Below are 23,328 nucleotides of genomic sequence, written 5' to 3'. Positions count from 1 at the left end.
AACTGAACAGCCTCTAGAAGGGAGATCGGCGGCATTCAGCTTCGAAGGGATGTAATGCCAATCTTCTATTTTTGCAAGTGTTCTGATTTCTTGGACACGATTCCAAACGAAAGTTCCCCACCGTACGTCTCGCTGGATCCAGCACAAAGTGGTTGTTTAGTCAGTCCAGAAGAATGTTCTTAAATTTGGCATGTTCAAATCTGAAAAGACCATACGTCCCAAGCGTGCTCCGATTAAGCAGGATAATAATTCCAAACGAGGAATGCATATACTCTTTAAAGGCGCAACTCTAGTGCATGCTTGCACAAAATTTAAATAAACCTTATTTTTGGTCTTCACTCTTAAGAAAATACAGGTAGCATAGGCATGCTTGCTGGCATCGCTGAAAACATGAAGACTTACATCTCCGTTAACCGATCTGTCAATATTAAGCCATCTAGGAATTTTGACATCAGACAGCAGTTTCATTTCCTTTACCCATTGTATGGACTTCTTTTCTAAATGTTCTGGCAATTTTTGATTCCAATTTAATCGTAATTTCCAACACTCTTGCAATATCACCTTTGTGAACAGGGTAACGGGAGAAAGGAAGCCTACTGGGTCAAATAACTTATGCGCGCAAGAAAGGAGTGTTGGTGTACTCGCGACAATCTCCTCTTTCTTTAGTGACTCAATTTTACAGGAAAGAGTATCATCCTTCAAATCCCAGTTTAACCCTAAAACGCAAACGAATGTATCTAATTTAGAGTTGGGAATTATTTCGGTTTCATAATTCGACTGCCATCCTCTAAGATTAAACCTTCCCAGTGATAATAACATTCTCTATTCTAGTACAAATCTATTCAATTCTTCAACATTCTTAAAACTAGTCAGGCAATTATCAACATAGAAGGACTCCTTCAAAATGTTGGCTGTAACTGCAAACTGATCTGGGGCACGATTTAAATGATAGTTCAACATAGCGGCTAACAAAAATGGACTACAGTTAAGCCCAAAAACCACGCGACAATGTCTGTAAATTTTAGTATTCTCTTCTTCTGCACCTTTCCAAAAGAAACGCAAATAATCTCTATCCTTCTCTCTTATACCAATCTGCAAGAAGGCTTTCTCAATGTCTGAAATTACTGCAAGAGGATATTTCCGAAAACGATTCAACAATGTTGGAATTATTTCTATTAGGTTGGGACCTTTCTCAAGACAATCATTTAAGGAAAGTTCTCCTTTGGCGTGTGCCGAAGCATCAAAAACTGGCCTTACTCGCTTAGTTTCGCTAGATTCTTTAAAAACCGGCCTATGAGGCAAATAGTGCTCTCTATCTACTTCGCCTTCATTTACCTCTTCAATAATTCGTTCCTTCAACCAAGTATCAAATACTTCCTGATAAACTTTAATTTGATTCGAATCTAATAATTTCCTTCGCGTATTAGTCAGGCGTTTTTCTGCCAACGTTTTATTATTAGACAAGCGAGAGGGGTCCAGTACCCAAGGTAATGCAGTTTCATATCTCCCGTCTGAATCCAAATTCAAATTTTCCTCAAAATACTGCATGGTCTCCTCATAAATTTCAGCTTTCTTTTTAGACTCAACTGGGTCATTTATACCAATAACGTCTAACTTCCACAAGTTTTCTGCTGATCTTTCGTTTAGCAATAAAGAAACACATGCAAGAGAATCATTTATACCCGAAGATTCCTTCGCTGGAATTTTACCCATTAAAATCCATCCCAAACTTGTTTCCATCGCGACCGGACCATTTTGTAAACATTTAATATTTCCGGTGAATAATTTTCCAGCAATATCAGAACCTATCAACAATTTAATGTCACTTTCGTTTTCGGGAGCATTACCCTCTACATCTGACACTTGAATATTTAATTTACGAAGTTCTTTCAACCAAGGACCTTTAGGTATTTTCTTAACATCAGAACAGATAACAGATTCACTTAAACAATTCACACCACATACATATTTATTATCAAGCCTACTCAAATTAACTATATATTTAGAATGCAATTTTTCTTTTGTTTCTACACCTCCGAATAATTTATGAACTAATTTCACTTCACCAACACTGTTACATTTCAAAGAATCTGTAATATCTTTCGTTAAATAACTTCTCTCGCAACCCGTATCTATAATCTCTCTGACTATCCTTTCCCTGTTGCCATTTTTTACCCTTACGATTAATGTTTGTAGTAACACATCGGAGCTCGCGGATCTGCTAGCCAAAACATTGACCTCATTTTTCGCCACAGGCTCTACTTGTTTAGTCTCTTTCAATTGAGAAGGAACTTGTTGACACATTACTGCCAAATGCCTTTTCTGGCAAATTAAACACTTAACCTTGGACTTACAGTTACGAGAAATATGGTTTTTCTTCAAGCATAATAGACATAAACCCTTCTTAAATATTAAATCTTTTTTATCCTGATATGTAAGCGTACTAGCTTTAAAACATTTTTCTGTTAAATGTGGCTTATCACAAAATAAACACGATTCCTCAACTTTCTTAATAGGAGCATTTTCTTTAAATTTGTCTCCTGTATACAAATCATTACAAGTAGGAATATTAGACTCATCATTAATGTAACTTTTAGATTTTCTACTTTTATCAAAAGAAAAACGCGCTAATTTAATTCTCTCTTCAGATATCACTTCATTTTTCAAAAACAGAAGAATGGATTCAAGATCGCTCTTACCTTGTTGTGACGAGCTTTCCCGTTCCCTCTCCCACACACGTAAGATGTCAGGGAGCAGGCAAGATTCAACTAACGGAAAAATAACACTAGCGTATTTATCTTCAGTCACACCGAGAGATTCCAGAGCATGCAGTTTTGTTTCTAAACTGTCGTACAACGATGATAGCGCAAAGTCCTTTTTGGTTGCATTATTATTTATCAACACAAGATTCAATAAATCCCGAACGTACACTTGTATAAGAATATCTTCACGTCCAAAACGATTCTTTAAATGTTCGATGACTTTCGGATAATTTTCTTTAGTTGTCGGGAAACTCTGCACTATTTCCCGTGCTTTCGATTTGGCAGCAGTAGCCTGGATCAGATATACGAATTTCAAATGATCATCTAGCACTGGATCTTCGTGTATCTTACTAAAGGTATTCCAGAAATTCAACCATTGTAGTGGATCACCTGTAAATTCAATCAAATATATTTTCGGAAGCTTCAAATTCGTTGCCATTGTTCTTGAATCAACAGTTCTGGTTTCATTTACCGATGCATGAGTCAGCAAATTTTTCTCTAGTTTCACAGTAATTTGCTTCACTTTCATCCTGGCTGCTATTAATTTCTCCTTGTAAGTCTCACGTGACTCAAATTCTTTATTATATTCTTCTTGCGAGACTTCTTTCGATTTTAATAGGAGATCCAATATTTCTTCATCCAACTGTTGTAGTCGAATTCCTTTATCTTCCAGAATTTCCAGGGACAATAATAGAACATCACTGTTCAATTCTGACTCATTCAAATGTCCATGTAGGCTATTATATGCTTTTGTGAAGGCTGCACGCAGTGGTATTCTTCTTACTTTCAAGGCTTCCATTTCTGCTGTTAAACCATCAAAAGTGTCCTTTACCCAACTAATGCGTCCTGTCGCGGACGCCACTTTTTATTGTGGTGATCCACGGTTTGAAAATGGTTTCTGAATCAGAAGAGATTCGTGCACTAACCTAGTGCTTCGCATTAGAGAGTAAAGAACATCTGTGATATAAAAATATACTTTTATTTACACAGCGAAAACGCACAGCAACATTGTTAACGAAAGTTCATTCTCCTAATAACATACTTCTTTTTTCACTCCGCTTGTGCATGCGCATTGACAATTACCAAAGGAGCTTGGCAGATACTGCCATCTGTTGGATAAACTATTCGCTACACCGGCAACATTTCAGCAATGTATGGACACTGTGCTAAGGCCTGTTCTTGGAAAGTCCACATTTATCTATTTAGACGATATCATTATTACTAGTGATAATCTTAACCAACATGTACAGGATTTAAGACAGGTGTTTTCATTATTAAATGAGGCCGGTCTAAAAGTTAATGTCGAAAAGTGCAAATTTGCAGCCCCTGAATTAAAATACTTAGGTTACAAAATATCTCAGAAAGGAATCGAGACAGACGAATCAAAAATAATCGCAGTGCAAAAGTATCCACCGCCAAATACGGCGAAGAAGCTCTCTTCTTTTCTAGGACTTTGTTCATATTATAGGTCCTTTATAAAAGATTTTGCAGCTATTGCTGAACCATTGTTAAAATTAAAAAGGAAAAAGGCAAGATTCTCGTGGACAGCCGAAGCCAATAGTGCTTTCGAAAAATTAAAGCAAGCATTAACGCAAGCCCCTGTTTTGAAATTTCCAAAAAATGATGAGAATTTAGAAATTTCAGCGGATGCTTCGGATTATGCGGTAGGAGCGGTACTTTCGCAAAATCAGCAGCCCGTAGCATTTTTTAGTCGAACTTTAAATCAAACACAAAGAAATTATCCCGCGACTGAGAGAGAGGCACTTGCAGTTCTGTTAGCAGTGCAAAAGTTCCGAGTTTATTTTGGAAGGGCGCCAGTAACAGTGTATTCTTATCATGTGGCAGTAACTAGATTGTACTCAGGGAAAAACTTATCCCCAAGGTTAATAAGATGGGCACTCAAGTTACAAGAGTATAATCTGGTAATCAAGCACACCCCCGGAAAGGAAAATATCGCAGCAGATGCCCTATCCAGAATAAAAATAGATGAAGAAGGTAATACTGTAAAGGTGGGAATGCTCACAGCATGTACGATAAATTCCCGAGAAACTGTAATAACCGAACTGGGTAAGAATCCTGAATTTAAAAACATTTATAGAAGTTTTATAGAAAAATTAGCGAAGTTAAAATAGGGAGCGAGGGGCAAATGCACCTTTACGCTCAAAATCTGAACTTCAAATAATGGAAAGCAACCACTGAACGGATTTTTATACCTTCTGATAGTACCAAACGCGAGGAGGTAACGCCATCTATAGGCAAAAATAACTGAATTAAGATAGTAGAATTTTAAAGGCATTAGGAAGGACTGGATTGGACTTCAAATCATTAACTAAACCTGCTAAATCTTTGTGAATGTGAAAAGCCTCAAGAAAATCCAATTCACCTATGGAAGAAGCCTTTTGGATAATTTTTGCAGACCCAAAGTCAAAATTATGGTTAAATGTCCAACTATGATACGCTATTGAAGACTTGTTAATTTCGCCTTTTCTGACATAAGATTCATGTTCCTTGATACGAAACTTCAACACTTTTTGTTTGGCCAATATATCTTAAACCACACTGACACGATATACTATAAATTCCCCAAGAATTCAAGACAGAAACGCAATCTTTTAGAATCGAAGGGTGAATTTTATTAAACGGGGAGAAACCGACTTGAAAATTGAATTTCTGGAGATCTTCAAAAAGTGCGAAAGTCTCACGTGACTCAAATTCTTTATTATATTCTTCTTGCAAGACTTCTTTCGATTTTAATAGGAGATCCAATATTCTTCATCCAACTGTTGTAGTCGAATTCCTTTATCTTCCAGAATTTCCAGGGACAATAATAGAACATCACTGTTCAATTCTGACTCATTCAAATGTCCATGTAGGCTATTATATGCTTTCGTGAAGGCTGCACGCAGTGGTATTCTTCTTACTTTCAAGGCTTGTCGTCAACAACTATCTTTTCGTCTTTGGATTCAGTATGTTGATGACACTTTCACACTTTTTGACGGTTATAAAGAGGATTTATCCGAGATTCTATCTATTATGAATTCAATTGACCCAGCCATCCAATTCACTCTTGAAATTGAATCCAATAATTCCCTTCCCTTCCTTGATATTCTTATAATACGCAATGAAACAGATTTTAGCACCATTAAATACTGTAAACCCTTTGCAGTTTGTTTACCACCCCATGCCACCCTGTTAAGCAAAAAATGGCTTCTTTTTACTATTATATATTCCGCGCGCTTAAAGTTTTTTCCTCTGAATCTTTGCTTACCAATGAACTTAATTATTTGAAAGCAGTTGCGATTGACTGTGGATTTTCTCCCGTGATTATTGATTAAGCCGTTAAAAAATTTTTAGATTCCCATCAAAGAAGACATTCCACTGTTATAAATAATATTAATGACCTTGTTGTGCTTCCATTTTATCCTTCTGTTAGCTATAAAATTGCACGGATTCTCCAGAAATTCAATTTTCAAGTCGGTTTCTCCCCTATTAATAAAATTCACCCTTCGATTCTAAAAGATTGCGTTTCTGTCTTGAATTCTTGGGGAATTTATAGTATATCGTGTCAGTGTGGTTTAAGATATATTGGCCAAACAAAAAAAAGTGTTGAAGTTTCGTATCAAGGAACATGAATCTTATGTCAGAAAAGGCAAAATTAACAAGTCTTCAATAGCGTATCATAGTTGGACATTTAACCATAATTTTGACTTTGGGTCTGCAAAAATTATCCAAAAGGCTTCTTCCATAGGTGAATTGGATTTTCTTGAGGCTTTTCACATTCACAAAGATTTAGCAGGTTTAGTTAATGATTTGAAGTCCAATCCAGTTCTTCCTAATGCCTTTAAAATTCTACTATCTTAATTTAGTTATTTTTGCCTATAGATGCAGGGTTCGTATGGTCCTTAAAAGTCCTTAATTTTTTCAAAAAATGATTTTTGGTCCTTAAAAGTCCTTAATTTTGGCCAAAATGAATAAACGGTCCTTAATTTTGCTCATTTGACATTTCTTATCATTTGTAATGATTGCCATTCTATGTGTGAATTGTGATTTCTCATGAATATAGAATTAAAATTGCACGGCTCTTAACCAATCTGTTGGCGGATTTGCGTTGCAAACGATAAAAAAAAAAAAAAAAAAAAAAAAAAAAACAATTAGCTACCCGAACGAAAGTATCGGTGTCTGATTGGCTATTCACGCAATCTTTCGAAACAGGTGTTATCCATAAATTTAGGCAGATTGTGGCGAAAGCGTGAAGCTGAAAGTTCTTTAAGAGGCGAAAGTGATGATGAAGGTGCTCGAGAAAAAAAAAGGGGGGGATTCTGAAAATATTTGCCAAAATTAGAGCAATCCCAACCTGGAAGGCCACAACCCTTCCGACGCCAATAGGATCGGGATGCCTGGAAAGTGCATTTTCAATAAACTGTGGCTTCATCAAGCTGACTACAAAGACTGGATATTGATGGATGACAATCCTTATAAAGCTAAATGTGGTCTTTGTTTGAAACAAATTAAAATTTCTATAATGGGAGAGTCAGCACTGAAAATTCACATGAAAATTAAGTTTCGTTTTATCATTTCAATTTGTTTTTACATGGTTTTGCTTAGCTTAATTTCCGTGTTTGTTTCAATTAAGCCATAAATTAATTTTTTATCACCTTCTATGGAGTTCATTCTCTTTTTCACATACTATATGTATGGGATATCGGGATTATGAGTTTATTTCTGCAGAGGGTTTGTTATCGATTTTGCGGGACATCTGTTGGCTCCATTTCGATTTTAGGTCACCAAGGGCAAATTCGGTAACGTTAGCCGAGAAAAAGTGAAGTTCGGAAATATGTTTTGAAGCTTTAATAGTCAATTAAGTATTTGGTTTGATCCTGTGTTGTTGATAGTAATGCACTATTTTTGCTAATGGCGATACAATTATTAGTTGAAAACAACTAACTAATTAAAAAATTTTTAATATTTTTAAAGCTGAAAACAACTAATTGAAACTAATTTTCCTGAATTAACTAGACGCAGAATTAACTTTCATGAATTACTAAAAAGTTATTGGGTAGAAGTTTAACTGAAAATATACATAGTCCGAGGTCAAGACTTCGGCGATCCCAGATTTGAGATTTTTCCAGATATTAGATCATTTTAAATCTACTAAGATGGCACGTAGAAATTATAAAATTGAAAATATGAAATCGTGATTTATGAAATAATGAAGCATTTATGATTTAAAGGGTATCAAAATTTACAAAAGAAAAGAGCTTAATATTTATACGTTTACTTTATTAAACATTTCTTTCAATGTGAGTTGTTTGATTTGTTTTCTCTGCTGATACTTTAGACTAATACTATAGACATATAATTTCTTGTTGAGTTTTTAAGTTCCATTGTTCAAGTCCTGTAATTGCTGTGCCGAGAATTCTGAATAACTTGTCATCAAAATTTTTTCTCGTTCAGTAACCTCTCTGTTACTTTCTTCACTATCGGTAGCTGTATTTTCTGGATTTAGAACCATACTACAGATTTCGCCCTCCGTTAATTGATTGATGATTGGGGCATTGACATCGCAATGAAAAACTTCTGTTTAACTTCCTTAAATTCTGCCGCATGGTGCGGCCATGCGAGCCCTGGCGCTGGTTCTGGCTTTATGTGAATAACAAATCAGGTATTCTTAATTCAAATAGCACTAAATATAATCGTTTGTCCTATGAGTATCATTAACAAAATCTATTTTCAGCATAAGGAAAGAAATTTCTGTTAAATCTCCCCTTGTCAACATTTTAGTGCATTAAACTTAAATCTGTAATCGGATAATACTCCATTATTTGGCGTCGCTGCATGAGTCATCACTCAAGTTGTCATCCGTTGATAAACATGCGGTGATGAAAGCAAAATACAATAAATAATGATTCGCGATTTCGGCATCAAGGATATAAAATATTAGTTGTGTAAAATTAACAAATGTTTCGGTTTGAGATTATGCCAAGCAGATACACAGCTATGGAGTCAAGTTACTAATCACACAAATTTATGCTAAAATAATGATTTCTTCAATAATGAAATATTTTATTTAGCGCCAAACTGAGATTAAGAATCGGGATTTCCGGCATGTTTTTTTTATGATGAGGGAAAAAATCTAATACGCGTGCGTAAAGCATACCCCTTCCCTCCAAAAAAGCCCTAAAAAATTGGTTGGTGGTGGCTTTGAGGTCCGGATTTTAGATCATTCCTGATATTGGATGTCCGGATCTCGGAATTTGTACTGTATATATATCTAATACATATATATGTACTATATATATATGTATTGTATATATATATATATATATATATAGTAAAAAATGTATATTTTCAGTATACATTTCTTATTATATAGAGAGAGAGACATATATTATATACATATATATGCGATACTTAATTTTACTAATGCCTTGCATGTATTGCCCCTTTTAGCTGCAAAACATCTTTCCCTTCTCAACTGCAGAGTTTTTCCTAACAGTATCATGAATTTTGTCAAGTTAGAAGAACCATCTACTTCAGGAAAAGATGTAACTGCTAATTCAACATCAATAAGTGTAGAAAATAATAAAATAAATTCTTTTCTTTTCAAATCTGAAGTTACAGATGCAGAAATATTGTGGGTTTTTAAGTGCATCAAAAGCCACTATTCTTTTAAATCGTGCGATGATATTGGGCCTTTATTCACTAAAATGTTCCCGGATAGTTCCATTGCAAAATAGTTTTCATGTGGTGAAAAGAAATGTGCTTATATCTGTTATTTTGGTCTTGGCCCCTATTTTAAAACTTTGTTACTAAAGCATTGTAAAAATGCTGAGTTTTATACATTACTATTTGATGAGACTCTTAATCTGACAAATCAAAAGAAGCAACTATATATTTATGTGAGGTACTGGCATCATGAAAATAAGGTCAGAACTCAGTACCTTACTTCTGCATTTATAGGGCATGCAAAAAGTGAAATTATTTTGTCCAAATTGTATGAATGTGTTGAAAAACTGGACTTGTCAAAACTCTTACAAATATCGATGGATGGTCCTGCAGTAAACTGGAAATTTTATGATTTATTGCAACAGGACTTGACAAAGGAATATAACATTCAATGCTTGACATTAGGGACATGTGGTTTACACATTCTTAACAATGCTTTCAAGCATAGGATGTCATCTACTGGCTGGGACATTCCATCATTCTTATCCTCCTTATATTGGATTTTTAAAGATTCTCCTGCAAGACGTGAAGATTTTTTAAGTATATCTGGCTTAAAAAAGCTACCTGTGAAGTTCTGCTTTTACCGATGGTTGCAAAATGTCCCAGCAGTTGAAAGAGCCATTGAAATATGGGATGACTTGCTACTCTACATTAAAGAATTTGAAATGGGAAAGTTTAAAAAAAATTCATCGAAATCCTTCTCAAATATTTTGGAGGCAACTAAAGATAAAACATTTCTTATAAAATTAAATTTTTTTCTCTCTCTGTCGAAAATATTATTGCCTTTCCTTGAATATTATCAAAGTGATAAACCACTTATTCCCTTTTTTGCTGAAGATATCTTAAAACTTGTAAATGATTGCCTTTAGCACTTTAAAATTTTGAAACTAGAATATTCAAAAATAACTAAAGCAGAAAATCTTTATAAATTTAATTTTAATGATCCAAATTGTTATAATGATAAAAGTAAAGTTTATTTGGGATTCATTGCTGAGCAGTTAATGAATGATAAATGCCGCAAGAAGGACATTTCACAAGCTGAAAGTTTTGCATTGAAACAAGGTCAACAATGTGTCTTAACAATAGTACAACACTTAATGTCTAAATGTCCAATAAATTATTCTCTTATTCGAAATGCATCTTGTATAGACCCGCGATTGATGGTTAAAAGTCCAGAAAAAGCCCAGAACAAAATAGTTCTAACGGTATTAATGCAGAATAAACGTGTTTTACAAGATGATTGGGATGAAATTCTGCTGCAGTTTGGAGAGTTTCTAGACAAAGTAGTTAAGACAAATTTACATGAATTTTCTACTTTTGATCCTCAAAATCTTTCTCTTGACACATTTCTCATTTCTTATTTTCATGATTTTCACTATTCAAAAGTATGGAAAATAGTGAAAATGATTCTTATCTTGTCACGTGGACAGGCCTCTGTGGAAAGGGGCTTCTCTGTAAATAAAGCAATTGAAATTGAAAATTTAAGTGACTCATCATACATTTTTCAACGCACAGTATTTGATTACATAAAATTTTCTGGAGTTGTTCTTAATATCGAAATTAATAAAGAAATGAGATCAGCAGCTTCTGCATGGTCTAAATATATTTAGAAGAACAAAAATCTTTAACTAAATCTGAAAATTCAAAGAGGAAAAGAAATATCATTGAGGAAGAAATTGATTATATGAAGCAGAAGAAAAAAATTTCTTCAAAGGGACATTAAAGATATTAATCAAGAAGTAGATGCTTTAGCACATGAAGCTGAGACCAGCATGAACATTGATTTGTTTATCAAAGTAAATGAACTTAGAAGAATAGTTAAAGAAAAGGAAATAGACATAAATAAATTAGATGTTAAAATTGCTGAAAAGATTTCACATTTAAAAAAAAAGCACAAATGTTTTGTATCTTTTATTATACAGTTTATTATTCTAGTATCTTTCAAAAAACCAAGGAAATAAATTGTATGTTTACAAATCAGTTATTTTAATCTGAAAAATATTCTTACATTGTGATTATAATAGTAGTTGACTGTGTTTAAATAAATATCAAATAAGTTAATAATAATCATGTAAATCTCTAAAATAGTGACTGTTATTAGTGTAAAATACACTTATACATGTTTTTAAAGAAATTATGTTCCTAATTTAATGTTATCTACTTCATAACTTGTAGGGAGTAAGTTTAATTTTCAAAATTGTTTTATGGTAAGTATTAAAGTGAATTTAATAATAGTGCATAATACACACTTCTGTTAGTTTCTTAAAGTGAAATTACAAGCATGAAGTCGGTTGTATGGATAATTGCTTTATTCTTTTTTTTTTTTTTTTTTTTTTTTTTTTTGTTTGCTGGTAGGTCCTTAATTTTTTCTTTGATGGTCCTTAAAAGTCCTTAATTTTCATGTAAGGAAATGTGTACGAACCCTGAGATGGCAATACCTCTTCGTGTTTGGTACTACCAGAGGGTATAAAAATCCGTTCAGTAGTTGCTTTCCATTTTTTGAGCGTGAAGGTGCATTTGCCCCTCGTTCCTTATTTTAACTTCGCTAATTTTTCTTGTCCTTTATGCTTGATCAGATAGCCTGGCTCAGTAAAAGTAGGCGACCAGTGCAACTCTGATTAAAAATCCAGTTATAACCATGTGCAGTGCTGATAAGGACCACGTGTTTCTGAGACTCCTTCTCCTTTATTTTCTTCTTTCTTGGTATTTCTTTCTCCTAATGAGGAGAGACCTTTAGCTGCCCTCGAAATCGATTGAGTGTTTCATTATACTTACGCTAAATACAAGGTTGTTTTTACGATTTTGATTGTCACATTAGCGTGTTTCTCTTCTAGTCTAGTATGGAAACTATTTAGCAAGAAATAAATAGAAATATATTGTGACCCTTGATGAAGGCGATGGTGTACTTAAATGTTTGCAACAAAACTAGGCCTATTTACTATTGAAAATGAAGAGGGAAAAAAATGTGCAGCCTGGTCCCGTCAATGCAAAGAAAGTGTCAGTGAAGGGTTTATTCTCTTACGGTGGAAAATTAAAAATAAAAAAATAGGAAAAAATGTTAAAATCAGCTTAACATACTGTCAAGAGAAAGTTTTATGTTTGATATTTACATTAAAAATTCCATTTCTGTATCCCAGTGACATTCATTGAGTAAAACTTCATCAAGGCAAAGCAACAAGTCGTACTTTGACAATACCATTGCATTCCTTGAAAAAGTGAAGACCGATATAGGTATTGCATATGTATCTTATCAATGTGTTCCTGCAAAGTCTCCTCATGTCTCACCTGTGGACTATTGTGCCTTAGTCTCTTGAAAAGAACTCTTTCTATACACAAACCTGCTATAATTAATTGATTCTGAAAAGGGTATTTGTCTTCTGCAGAAGCCTTGGTGAGAATGTTGATGTGATGCATTGGCATCCCCATTTCTGCAAAAAATACCTGAATGATAGAACTGTAAAATGTAAAACCAATCCAGTAAGTCAAGCAAAAGCAGTGTAAAACCAAAGTTATACAACATATAAAAGAACATTTTATTTTCTTAAATAAATAGAACTGAATTCGAACCAGGAAGAAGTGACATATAAATGTAAAAGATGTATAAACAAAAAAAAGTATAAACTGAGCTCCTTTTTACTGTAAATATAGATGTTGGGGGGGGGGGAGGATCATTTCTTTTGTAAGTGATTTAGAAAATAGTTTAATCTAACTCAGTAGACTGAAATAGTACTTTTTGTAGATTTATAAAATATTTTTCTTGAGGATTACTACACATTGTTAAATTAAGTAATGAAGACTAAATCCATAAAAGCTTTATGAGAAGTAAGTAATTAACATAGTTTTTAAGCATGTGAATTTAATCTTCAGTATTCAGTTTGATATTTTTTCTTATTTACTGGTTTAAATACTAGATAGATAAATAATAATGTGTTCTTGATATGATTAATTATAAACTGTATTGAATTTATTGTTCCATATCTGTATCAGACTTTAGCTCTTGTCATAATTGCATTATTGTACGCATTCAGCTTACTTGAGTGAAAACTTCACTGATTTCAAAAAACTATATCAATGTATGTTATGAATAACAAGTTAAAAGCCACTAAACTGCTATCAACAAAGATGTCTTTGATGCACAAATATAAATACACAGTCAATTCCTACTGTAGCAAACTTCTTTATATTAAATACCTGGATGTAACAAATGAATTTTTATATCATCACATTTATTTCCTTTACACTTAATGTTATTTTAAACTGCTATATTGAATCTCCAAACATATGAAATTAGATGTAATGATTTTGATGGGTATCTTCGATTAAAAGTTTTTATCCGTATTTAGACAATTAAGGATAGTCAAAAATATATTCGTTATTGGTCTTTTGCCTTCACTCGTACATTTTTCTGAGCTCTAAATAAAGCATATTTGAAGGCAAGTAAAAAACTCAATTCTTGGAAATTCAGGACACACAATATATTGCTTCATGAAAATGATTATTCGTGAATATAAATGTGTATTTTAAGGGAAGCATCTGAACATGAATTTTATGCCAAGTAATTTATTGTGTAAAATTAACATTGATTAAACTGAAAATGTATGAATAATGTGTTTAATAATGCATATAATTAGAACTACAATTAGCCTTGAATATGATTTTTAAAAATGTGATGATACTAATCTTTTTTTCAGTAAATTTTTATACTATTCATAAGCTAATCATTTTTTCTTATCAAACATATCATTACTATATTAATAAAAAGTTCATTATTATTCATTTTCGAAACTAGATACAAAAATTGTCATACTGGTATTACTTATCCATCTGATCTTGAGATAATAACTCAGATCAGGGCCAAACCAATACATCGCTTAGCCAAGAGGAAGAGAGCACCTATTATTGGCCATTACCTCAGGCTCTTTAGTATGAATTTTGCTCAGCTCAATCTCAGTTTTGATGGTGAATGTCCTAGAATCTGATCCCTTTTTCTTATAAGCCCAATCTCTTGAAGAGATTTTGGACTTAAGGGTATTTTAAGTGTTACATGCCACAAAAACGTGTTTACAAACATTCATTACTTTGTTGTATTTGAACCTGGACCCTAAGATACAGCTGCCAGCATGATACCAATCAGAGCGGTCATATAAAATTTAGGATCTATGAGTTTAAAAGTACTTGAAAGTAAGCATTGAAATGAAAGTTTTGAAATATAGGTTTGAACTTGCATGGCACCCTTGCAGACTGATTATTATACTGTTAGAGATTACTTTACAGCTTTTATTTTGCACAGATTAAACGGGACCTCAAAAAGTCACATGTGTTAATTCAATTAAAAATAATTTTAAGTGTGTGGAATAAAGTTCAGTTTTTCATTTCATAAACTGTTAGATAAGAAAGGTTTTTCCCACTTCCAAAATCTTTCTATAAACCTTTTCTTTTCACTGCTCTCAAAATCACGGGGTGAGGTTTTCCCTTTATTTCCCATGCCCATGGTATTTCCAGGTTAGAGTGTTCAAAAGAAATGCACCAAAAAGGTTGAAAATAGTCCATTTCATTTATGGAGAAACATTTTTGTTTCTTACTTTATATATCCTTGGTTTCAAGCTAAAAACGAATTCCAGAAATTAAAAGCGAAGAATACATATATTGTTCATATACTTATTTTTAAATAATTTTCTTGAATAGAAAAATAGGCACCGTTTTCACTGTTTTATTTAAAACTATGCAATTGTTAACCATTTCGACCCGACTTTTGCATGATTAAAATTTAACTATGAAAAGTAGTTTAATTTAATGTTGACATGCTACTTCTTAAAGTTTAACTTTTCCCATTTCCTGGAATTTTCCTGGGACAATATGTCCCAATTATATTGTCAACTGGGACTATTTGTCTCAATTGTCTAAGATATTACCCTTTCTCAGAAAACAAAACTAAAATTTACACTAATATATAATGTGAATATTACAAAACATAAACTCTGTCACATGCACTAGTTGATATACAACAGAAATTTCAATGTATGTTTCATAAACACAAGCATAATATATCAGCATGTAGTAATTTGATCACCGGTGGGACATATTAATCCATTGTTAAATACGATTGGGACACTATACCTCACAAAAAGAATTAATTCAAAATTTCTTAAATCTGATATTTAAAATGTTAAATTTCTACGTGATAAGAACTATTTCATACTAAATATGCCTTAAATATAATTGTACTTAACTGTAAAATTTTTAAAAAGATAGTCAAATCAAAACTTGAGTAATCGGCATGCTCAAAAACATAAGTGGGCCATCTGCAATCTAAAAGTATTGCTAGGTTTCTGTAATCATATATTTGTTCCATAATTCCTTGAAAACACTGCAAACGTAAAAACCCATTTAAAGATGGGTTTTATTTCCTCAATAGGAAATTAAATCTAATCTCTGGGACATATATGCCCATTAGGACCCAAAGGGTTAAGGGTTATTTGTTACTGATTCGGTGTGCTGCACCCTTTCATCCAGGGATTGGACAGTGAATCCTTCACTTGTTACTGTGGAGGCAGTGTCCTTAAATTAGTGTAACAATATTTAATTTAGAATATTAAATAACCAACAACCTGTGAGTATCTTGTGCAATGTGATTTTTCCTTATGATATTTTGGTTTGGTAGAGCTGGAGATTCAGGGGTGCTAAAAAGCTGAATAATTGTTTTCTCTTGAATATTACGTGCTTTGGAAAATGTGCGAGTGGAGCTGGTACTGGGAGTATGAAATTTCGAATTGGTGATTCTGTTCCATTCTTTTACTTTATCATAGAGTAATTGCATATACATAAAGGGAGCCGTAACACACCACAAAGGAAAGTAATGAATAAAGAAAATAACAACTTAGAAGAGCTAGAAATGATTAAAAATAAAGCCAATAAACTGTCTGAAGAATTCAAAGCAGTTTGGATTCGATTTTTGAGTTGTAAAGAAGATGAATTTATCACTGACAGTGAAATTATTGTTTCTAAAATTTCCTTAAATTGCACATTCTCAAAACTAACAAGTAAGTGAACATTTAAATTTTAATATTGCAGAGATAAGATTACCTACATTTTCTCTAGCAACTTTCTTGAGAAGTACTGAAAAATGGTTAACATTTAAGGTAGTTGTTTCTGATGCAAATTCTGAAATTGTATGGCAGTTACTTGAAGGTAGATATTTCAGCAAAGGGAATTCGTGATAAAACACCCAAGTATAAATGCATCTCTGCAGGGATTCTTAAATTTTGTTGATGTAACAAATAAGTGTTCATGATATTTAGCAGTGTTAGATTATAAAGTTGAAAGTTTAAATGATGCCATGATTGTGCACATTCTTGGTAAAAAATTAGACAAATGTACTAGAAATTATTGTTAAAGAGAATTTAAAGGAGATGAGCTAGATACTTTAAACCAGTTGTTATCATTCTCATAAACTTAAGCACGTACTGTGCAAAATTTTAAATTTAATGACTCTAAAAGTATTCCAATATGGAATTATTAGTGACAAATCACCAATGCTCACTGAGTAAACACATGGGTCATACCTTGATCAAATGCTCTAAATTTAACAGTATGTCAGTCCAAAAAAGGAACAGTTTCGTAAAATGCGATAATATTTGTTTTAATTGTTTATCTCCTAACCACCAGCTTAAATGGTATAAATCATATCAAAAGCCACACAACAGTTTTTTGCATTTTGAAAGATCAAAAGCTAATTGGGCAAAACAATTAATTAAGACACTAGAATATCGGGCAATCTTTCAGCTCAGTCAAACATATCTAAACCAAGGGCATTAGATAGTTCTTCAACTTCACCTATTACTTGTGGGGAACCAGTTGCACGTTTTTGCACTGGGATGAATCAAGTAAGAAATGAATATTTCCTGTTGAAGTCAGCTGTAAGTAAAGAGGTGTTACTTTATACAGTAACGATCAATATCTTGGATTCTGTGGGAAAATGCCAGCTGTGTCGTCCCTGAAGTCAGGCCAGTTTTATTGCAGAGGAATGTGCAACTCGTCTTCATTTGCCTAGGAAAAATTATAATTTTATTCCTTGGTTCGGTTACCACACCTATCAGTGGCATCATAAATTTAAAGTTGTGCCCTCATTTTAAAGCAAAAATGAAATTTAAGGACTCGGTACTTGATACTTGATATGAAGAAGATTTTAGGCAATTTGCCATGTTTGTTACTTGATCCTAAAATTCATGAGAATTAAGATATTTGGTTTTAGTGGAGCCTTCCTTTCATAAATCGGGTCTCACTGATATATTGCTGGGAGTGGACATATCTTTGGCAGCTTTAAGAGCAGGAGTAATAGAGTCTACTAGAACTTTGTGAGTAATAGAGCTCACATAGCATCAGCTCTTTCTTCAGCAGTTTGCTCTTCATTTAGATGGATAATTTCAGGAACTGTTAATATCTCAGGATGCATTGTGGTAAACACTATTGAATCAATTACTGATGAATTCATTAGAAAATTTTGAGAATTAGAAAATGTGCCAAATTTAACATATATTTAAGGACACATTTATCTAATAAAGAAAAGGTATGTGAAGTGCATTTTCAAAATACACATTCTAGAGATACTGATGAGAGGGTTATCATTAAACTTCCTTTTGAGAATTTGCTTGAGCAGTTGGGAGAATCAAAACAAGCAGTGAAGAGATTAGAGAGAAAGCTTTTAGCATCTCCACAGATTGTGCAGCTATACAAAGACTTCATAAAGGAATATATGTGCTTTGAACCTATGGGAAAAATTTTGAAGGAAGAAATTCAAGAGGATGCATCAAAAAGCTTCTATTTGCCACAGCATGCAATTATTAAAGAGTCAAGTGTGACAACAAAATTATGAGGTGTTTATGATATATTACAGGACTTTCACTGAATGAAGTATTAATGTAGCTAACAAAGTCGCCTAGATACGATAAGCAATCTCTGAAGTTTGACAGGGTCTTGTGTGTCAAAAAGCACATCCTGTTGATATGGCTACGAGACAAGTTTTACCTTCAGTGTTTTTCAGTTGTACTCTATGGAACCTTCAGTTTAAAATAAGTTCAACCAAGAGATCCTGAGTCTGCCAAAAGAAGCAGTGAGTGAAGAAAGAAAATCTGTAAAAACAATGCTGAAGTCATTGAAGCTGATAGCATTTTCAGCAGATCTTGGCAAGGCTGATATGCATAATTATTTGGTGCTTGAGAGATTTAGAAAAATCTGTTTCAGAACTTGTTAGACTAGAAATACAGGTTTCTTGTCTACGAAGTGTTGCACGATGCTGAAAGGGTAATAGTGAAATACCTCCAGCAGTTACATTTTTTTAGTGAATTAAATTGCCTAAGAGAAGCCTCTACATGTAACAGAATGTTCTGATTATCACCATTTATTGTTGACTGTCGTGTTCTGAAAGTAGGTGGCAAACTGAAAAATGCAAGGATTCCAGAGCAGCAGAAGCATCTAATTTTGCTTCCTAAAAATCATCATAGCACTAAGATGCTCGTGAAGCACTATCATTTGAAGGATATGGATACCGGTTCAGTGCTTCTACAATCTATTATATTATAATGCATAGGATGTAATTTCTCTGGAACCTTTATACGTAAATATTTTAAAGGAAGGAGAAGCTGTAATATGGAAAGTTAAATTTGTATTTTCATGTGCCTGTCAACAAAGGCAGTTTATCTTTCATCAAAGGCCTTTTTTAACATGCCTAAAGAGATTCATTTCCCATTGAAGAAAGCCATCGAAAATCCACGGTGATTGTAGTGGCACAAACTTTTGTGCTGCAAGTTAGAAGATTGTTAAAGAAATTGCCATACTTTAGAAGATGGAAACAAACTTTCTATTCTCTGAAAACATAAAATGATTATTCAGTCCACCTTCAGCACTTTATTTTGGTGGCCATGCTGAGGTGAGATCCCTGAAATTTCATCTAAAATGTTTGGCAGGCAATGCAAGCTTTACTGAAGAAGTTGGATAACTAATAATGCAGATCAAGGCCTGCATGCATTCAAGACTGCTTTGTCTAATCTCTCTATTCTTACTCGTGGAAACTTTATAATAGGAAAAACATCAACTTTGGTGCCTGAACAAAATATTTTTGGTGAAACTAATAAACTGGATAGATGATGAATTGTACAATGAATGTTGCTACACATTTGCAAGAGATGGTCTTCTGAATACCTGTCAACAGAGTTACCCCAAGCTTAAGTGGCACATAGCTGTAAAAATATCTAGAAAAGGAGATGTTGGATTGATTAAGCATGAAAGTTTACACCTGTGCAGTGGATATTGGGTCATATTATAAAGATGTACCCTGGAGAAGACAATAAAGTGCATATAGTTGATATACAAACTGAAAATAGAATACTGAAATGTCTAATTGTAAAACTTTGCTCGATATTAATAGCTTAATTTAGAACTACTACAAACTCTGAACTTTTGGACTTTCATTTTCTGTTTTAGAATTCATTACCTAGTGAAGCACTAAGTTCACAGATTAAACACGACCTCAAGAATTCACATGGGTTACTTCATTACAAGCAAAAATAATTTAAAATGTATAGGTTTCAGTTAAGTTTTTATCTCATAAGCTGTTAGAGACAAAAGTTTTTTTTTTTTTTTTTCCAGAGTCTTTCTGTTCCCTTAAGAAGTGAACTTCATTCTTCATAGCTTATTTGTTACTGAATCAGCGTGCCGCATACTTAAGTCCAAGGACTAAACATTACTTGAGAGACTCCGACCTTGACTGTGGAGTGTAGTTGGACAGTGAATCCATCGCTTGTTACTGGGAAGGCTGTGGCTTTAAATTAGTGTAACAATATTTAATTTAGAATATTACATAACCAGTGATTTATGGATATCTTATGTGATGTGGTTTTTCCTCAGTGTATGCTAACCTGTACAGTTAAGTTCATCTGTAATATTTTACACATAGTATGATGACTAGAATAAGAAAATCCAGAAGATTCTAGATCTGAATTCTAACTAAGAGATAAGACTTTTCTGACAGTTTTAAAAACTTGTGAAATTACTGAATGTTTCTTATCTTTCTCAGCATTACTCAAGAATGGGTAAAAATTTTGCATTTTTTTATATCATAAATGTGATGCAATAATTTTAAACTTGTATTAAAGAAAGATTTGCCTGTATTTATAACACTGTTCATTTATATCATGAAATGTTATAAATACAAAAATTGTTTGAGTATTGTATTTGGATTGGTAAATAAACTGTACTTTAAACTTATAGAACTCGAAGTTGTTTTTTGCTGGTTATTTTTAAATAGATGCATTTTTTAAATTTTTGCTGTTTGTTTAAAAAAACAGTTTTAAAATTATGAAATTTATTTTGTTTTGCATTTTAGGGTGAAGCAGATGACGAGGGTTTAATGACTGCTGCTGGATTCCATATGGCTGGAGCTCAAGAAGGCCATTCTGCTAAAGGTCCAGGATTTAGCTTAAAATTTTAGTTGAATGTATTCGTCAAACAAAATATGTAGAAAAAAAGCTTGTAAATACTATTTTATTATTAAATATATTCTGTTATTAATCTTGATTCATGTAAAAAAAAAAAAAAAAAGACACTGCAGAAGACTGAGTTCCCTGACAATACAATTGAAAAAGACATTTACTGAGAAGGTTATGTTGTCAATCTTCTTTCAGCAGTAATATATGGATTAAATTTCTGATGCATGAGATGATTATAGAAGAATTCCTTTATTTGCTTTGAAATACTTCTGCAAACTGCAGAAAGCCTAGATTCCAAAATTATCAAATTTATAAAATAATGATAAATAAAATTTTTAAGGATTAACTAATTTTTTTTTTTTTTTTTTTTTTTTTTTTTTTTAAATGTCGGTGCAAGAGATTAACTATTAAATTCAAAAATTAAATACCCTAACTTTCTGTTTAAGTTTTTCTCAAACACTCGGGAATTTAGGTGATCTGAGCTTTGTTCAAGATGAATAGCCACTTATAGACTTTAGCAAAATAATCTGTTTTTATATTCACAAATATTTGTTTAGCCATAAACGTAACTAAATGAATCATAAATGATGTTTTTAAAAGGAGTAATAGAAATAAATGTTGTATTTGATAAGAAATAAAAATAAGTTTCTATAAAAAGATAACAGTATCTCATTCTTTAGCATTAATCGATTTATTAGCATATCTGCACTTTACGCTGCCACCATTTCCGGACACTTATTGCTGCATTTTCAATTAGAATCATTTTTTACTGTCGATTTGCTGTCTCTTAACAGCAGGTATTTTGTCATCTTATTGCTTTTTATTCCTTAAAAATATTGCTTTTAGAACATATAAATGAAATGAAATGGATGCTCATCCTCAATGTGTTGTTTGTGGTGAACTGTTATCCAATCAAAGTATGAAACCATCGTTTCTTAAAAGACTCTCTTGAATTTAAGTATGCCAATTTAAAGGATAAATCTGAAGAATATTTTAAGAGGAAATTATCAGAGCTAAAAAATAGTAAACAAGTAATGAAGGTTTTGTTACTTCAAGTGAAAAGCCTTGGAAGCTAGTTACCTAGTAAGCCTAAGAATTGCGAAGACTAAGAAGGCTTACACTATTAGAGAAAACCTTATGTTAACAGCAGCTAATGATATTGTTTTAACAGTATTCAACAAAAAAGCGGCTAATGAACTTAACAATATTCCCTTATTAAATCATACAGTAAGTAGACAAATTAATGAAATGGCAAATTTCGTAAAACTGACACGTTTTCAAAAAATAAAACACAGTGAGTATTTTGAAATGCAATTAGATGAAAGTACAGATGTAACGAACTTTGTTCAAATATTAGTTTACATACGTTATGAAAAAGATAAACGAATTGCCGAAGAATATTTAACGAATCACCAAAGAGTACTTGTTTTGGGAATCTCTTCATGATAGAGCAACTGAAAATGAAATTTTCAGAGTAATTGACAATTTCATGTCTGAGATTATATTCCTTGGAATAAATGCAATGCTATATGCAGTGACGGAGCTTAGGCTTTAACAGGAAAACATTCTGGTGTTATTTCTGAAATAAAGTAAGTTGCACCTGAAACTAAATTTACTTATTGATCTATTCATCCTGAAGCTTTTGTAGCCAAAACAATCCCTGAAAACCTGAAAATGTTTTTGAATCAAGGTGTGAAAATTGTTAATTTTACTAAAAGCCGAGCTTTAAATTCAAGAATATTTACTGTTTCTTCCAAAAGCTAGTCAGTGAACGTGAAACGCTTTTGTTACATTCCAAAGTAAGGTGGTTATCCTGAGGCAAAGTTTTAACCATCCCCCCCCCAATTAGGAATTCAGATTTTCCTCTGTGATTCAAGATTTGAATTGCAAAAATGTTTATCCAGTGAATTATGGTTGGCATGCTGATATTTCTGAAAAGTTAAATGAATTAAATTTATGATTAGAAGGACAAAGTGTTAATTTGTTTACCATTACAGATAACATAAATGCAACGATAAAAAACTATAATAATCAAAGAACTGGATACTAATATTATAAGCTTTTTACTACTTTTAGAAAATTTTCGAAACGAAGATAATTTGAAAATAAAAGTATATTTATTACTGTATATTTAAATACTCCTATTAAGAAATTAAAAAATAATCATTGTAAAATGTAGTGGTGGTACTAAGTTATTTCAGTTTTTGTTTAGATGGTACGCATTGCTCGAAAGATTGAGAACTGCTGGTTTAAAGTATAATTTGAAATAATTACTAACGAAATTGCAAGGTTAAACCTAGTTAACCATTAAACTACTCCTGTTTGAACTCCCTGTATTTCTGATGAATTCTCATCTT

The 23,328-nt window shown here is 32.7% G+C and overlaps 1 protein-coding gene across 2 annotated transcripts in view; it reads left to right on the top strand.

The window, feature by feature from the left end:
- Nucleotides 1-21,053, top strand: part of Pitslre (cyclin dependent kinase 11B pitslre) — a 152,170-nt gene extending 131,117 nt beyond the window's left edge. For both annotated transcript variants that reach the window (XM_085822386.1, XM_085822385.1), the window contains exon 17: nucleotides 20,869-21,053. In XM_085822386.1, the coding sequence (XP_085678512.1) occupies nucleotides 20,869-20,973 (105 nt within the window). In that variant the 3' untranslated portion in view covers nucleotides 20,974-21,053. The remainder of the gene's footprint in view (nucleotides 1-20,868) is intronic.
- Nucleotides 21,054-23,328: the final 2,275 nt, after the last annotated feature.

Source organism: Stegodyphus dumicola, chromosome 8 (assembly GCF_044657685.1).
Source record: "Stegodyphus dumicola isolate Sdum_Otavi_A_Nest chromosome 8, ASM4465768v1".
NCBI classification, from domain to species: domain Eukaryota; kingdom Metazoa; phylum Arthropoda; class Arachnida; order Araneae; family Eresidae; genus Stegodyphus; species Stegodyphus dumicola.
This window is presented reverse-complemented; position numbering and strand designations above follow the sequence as displayed.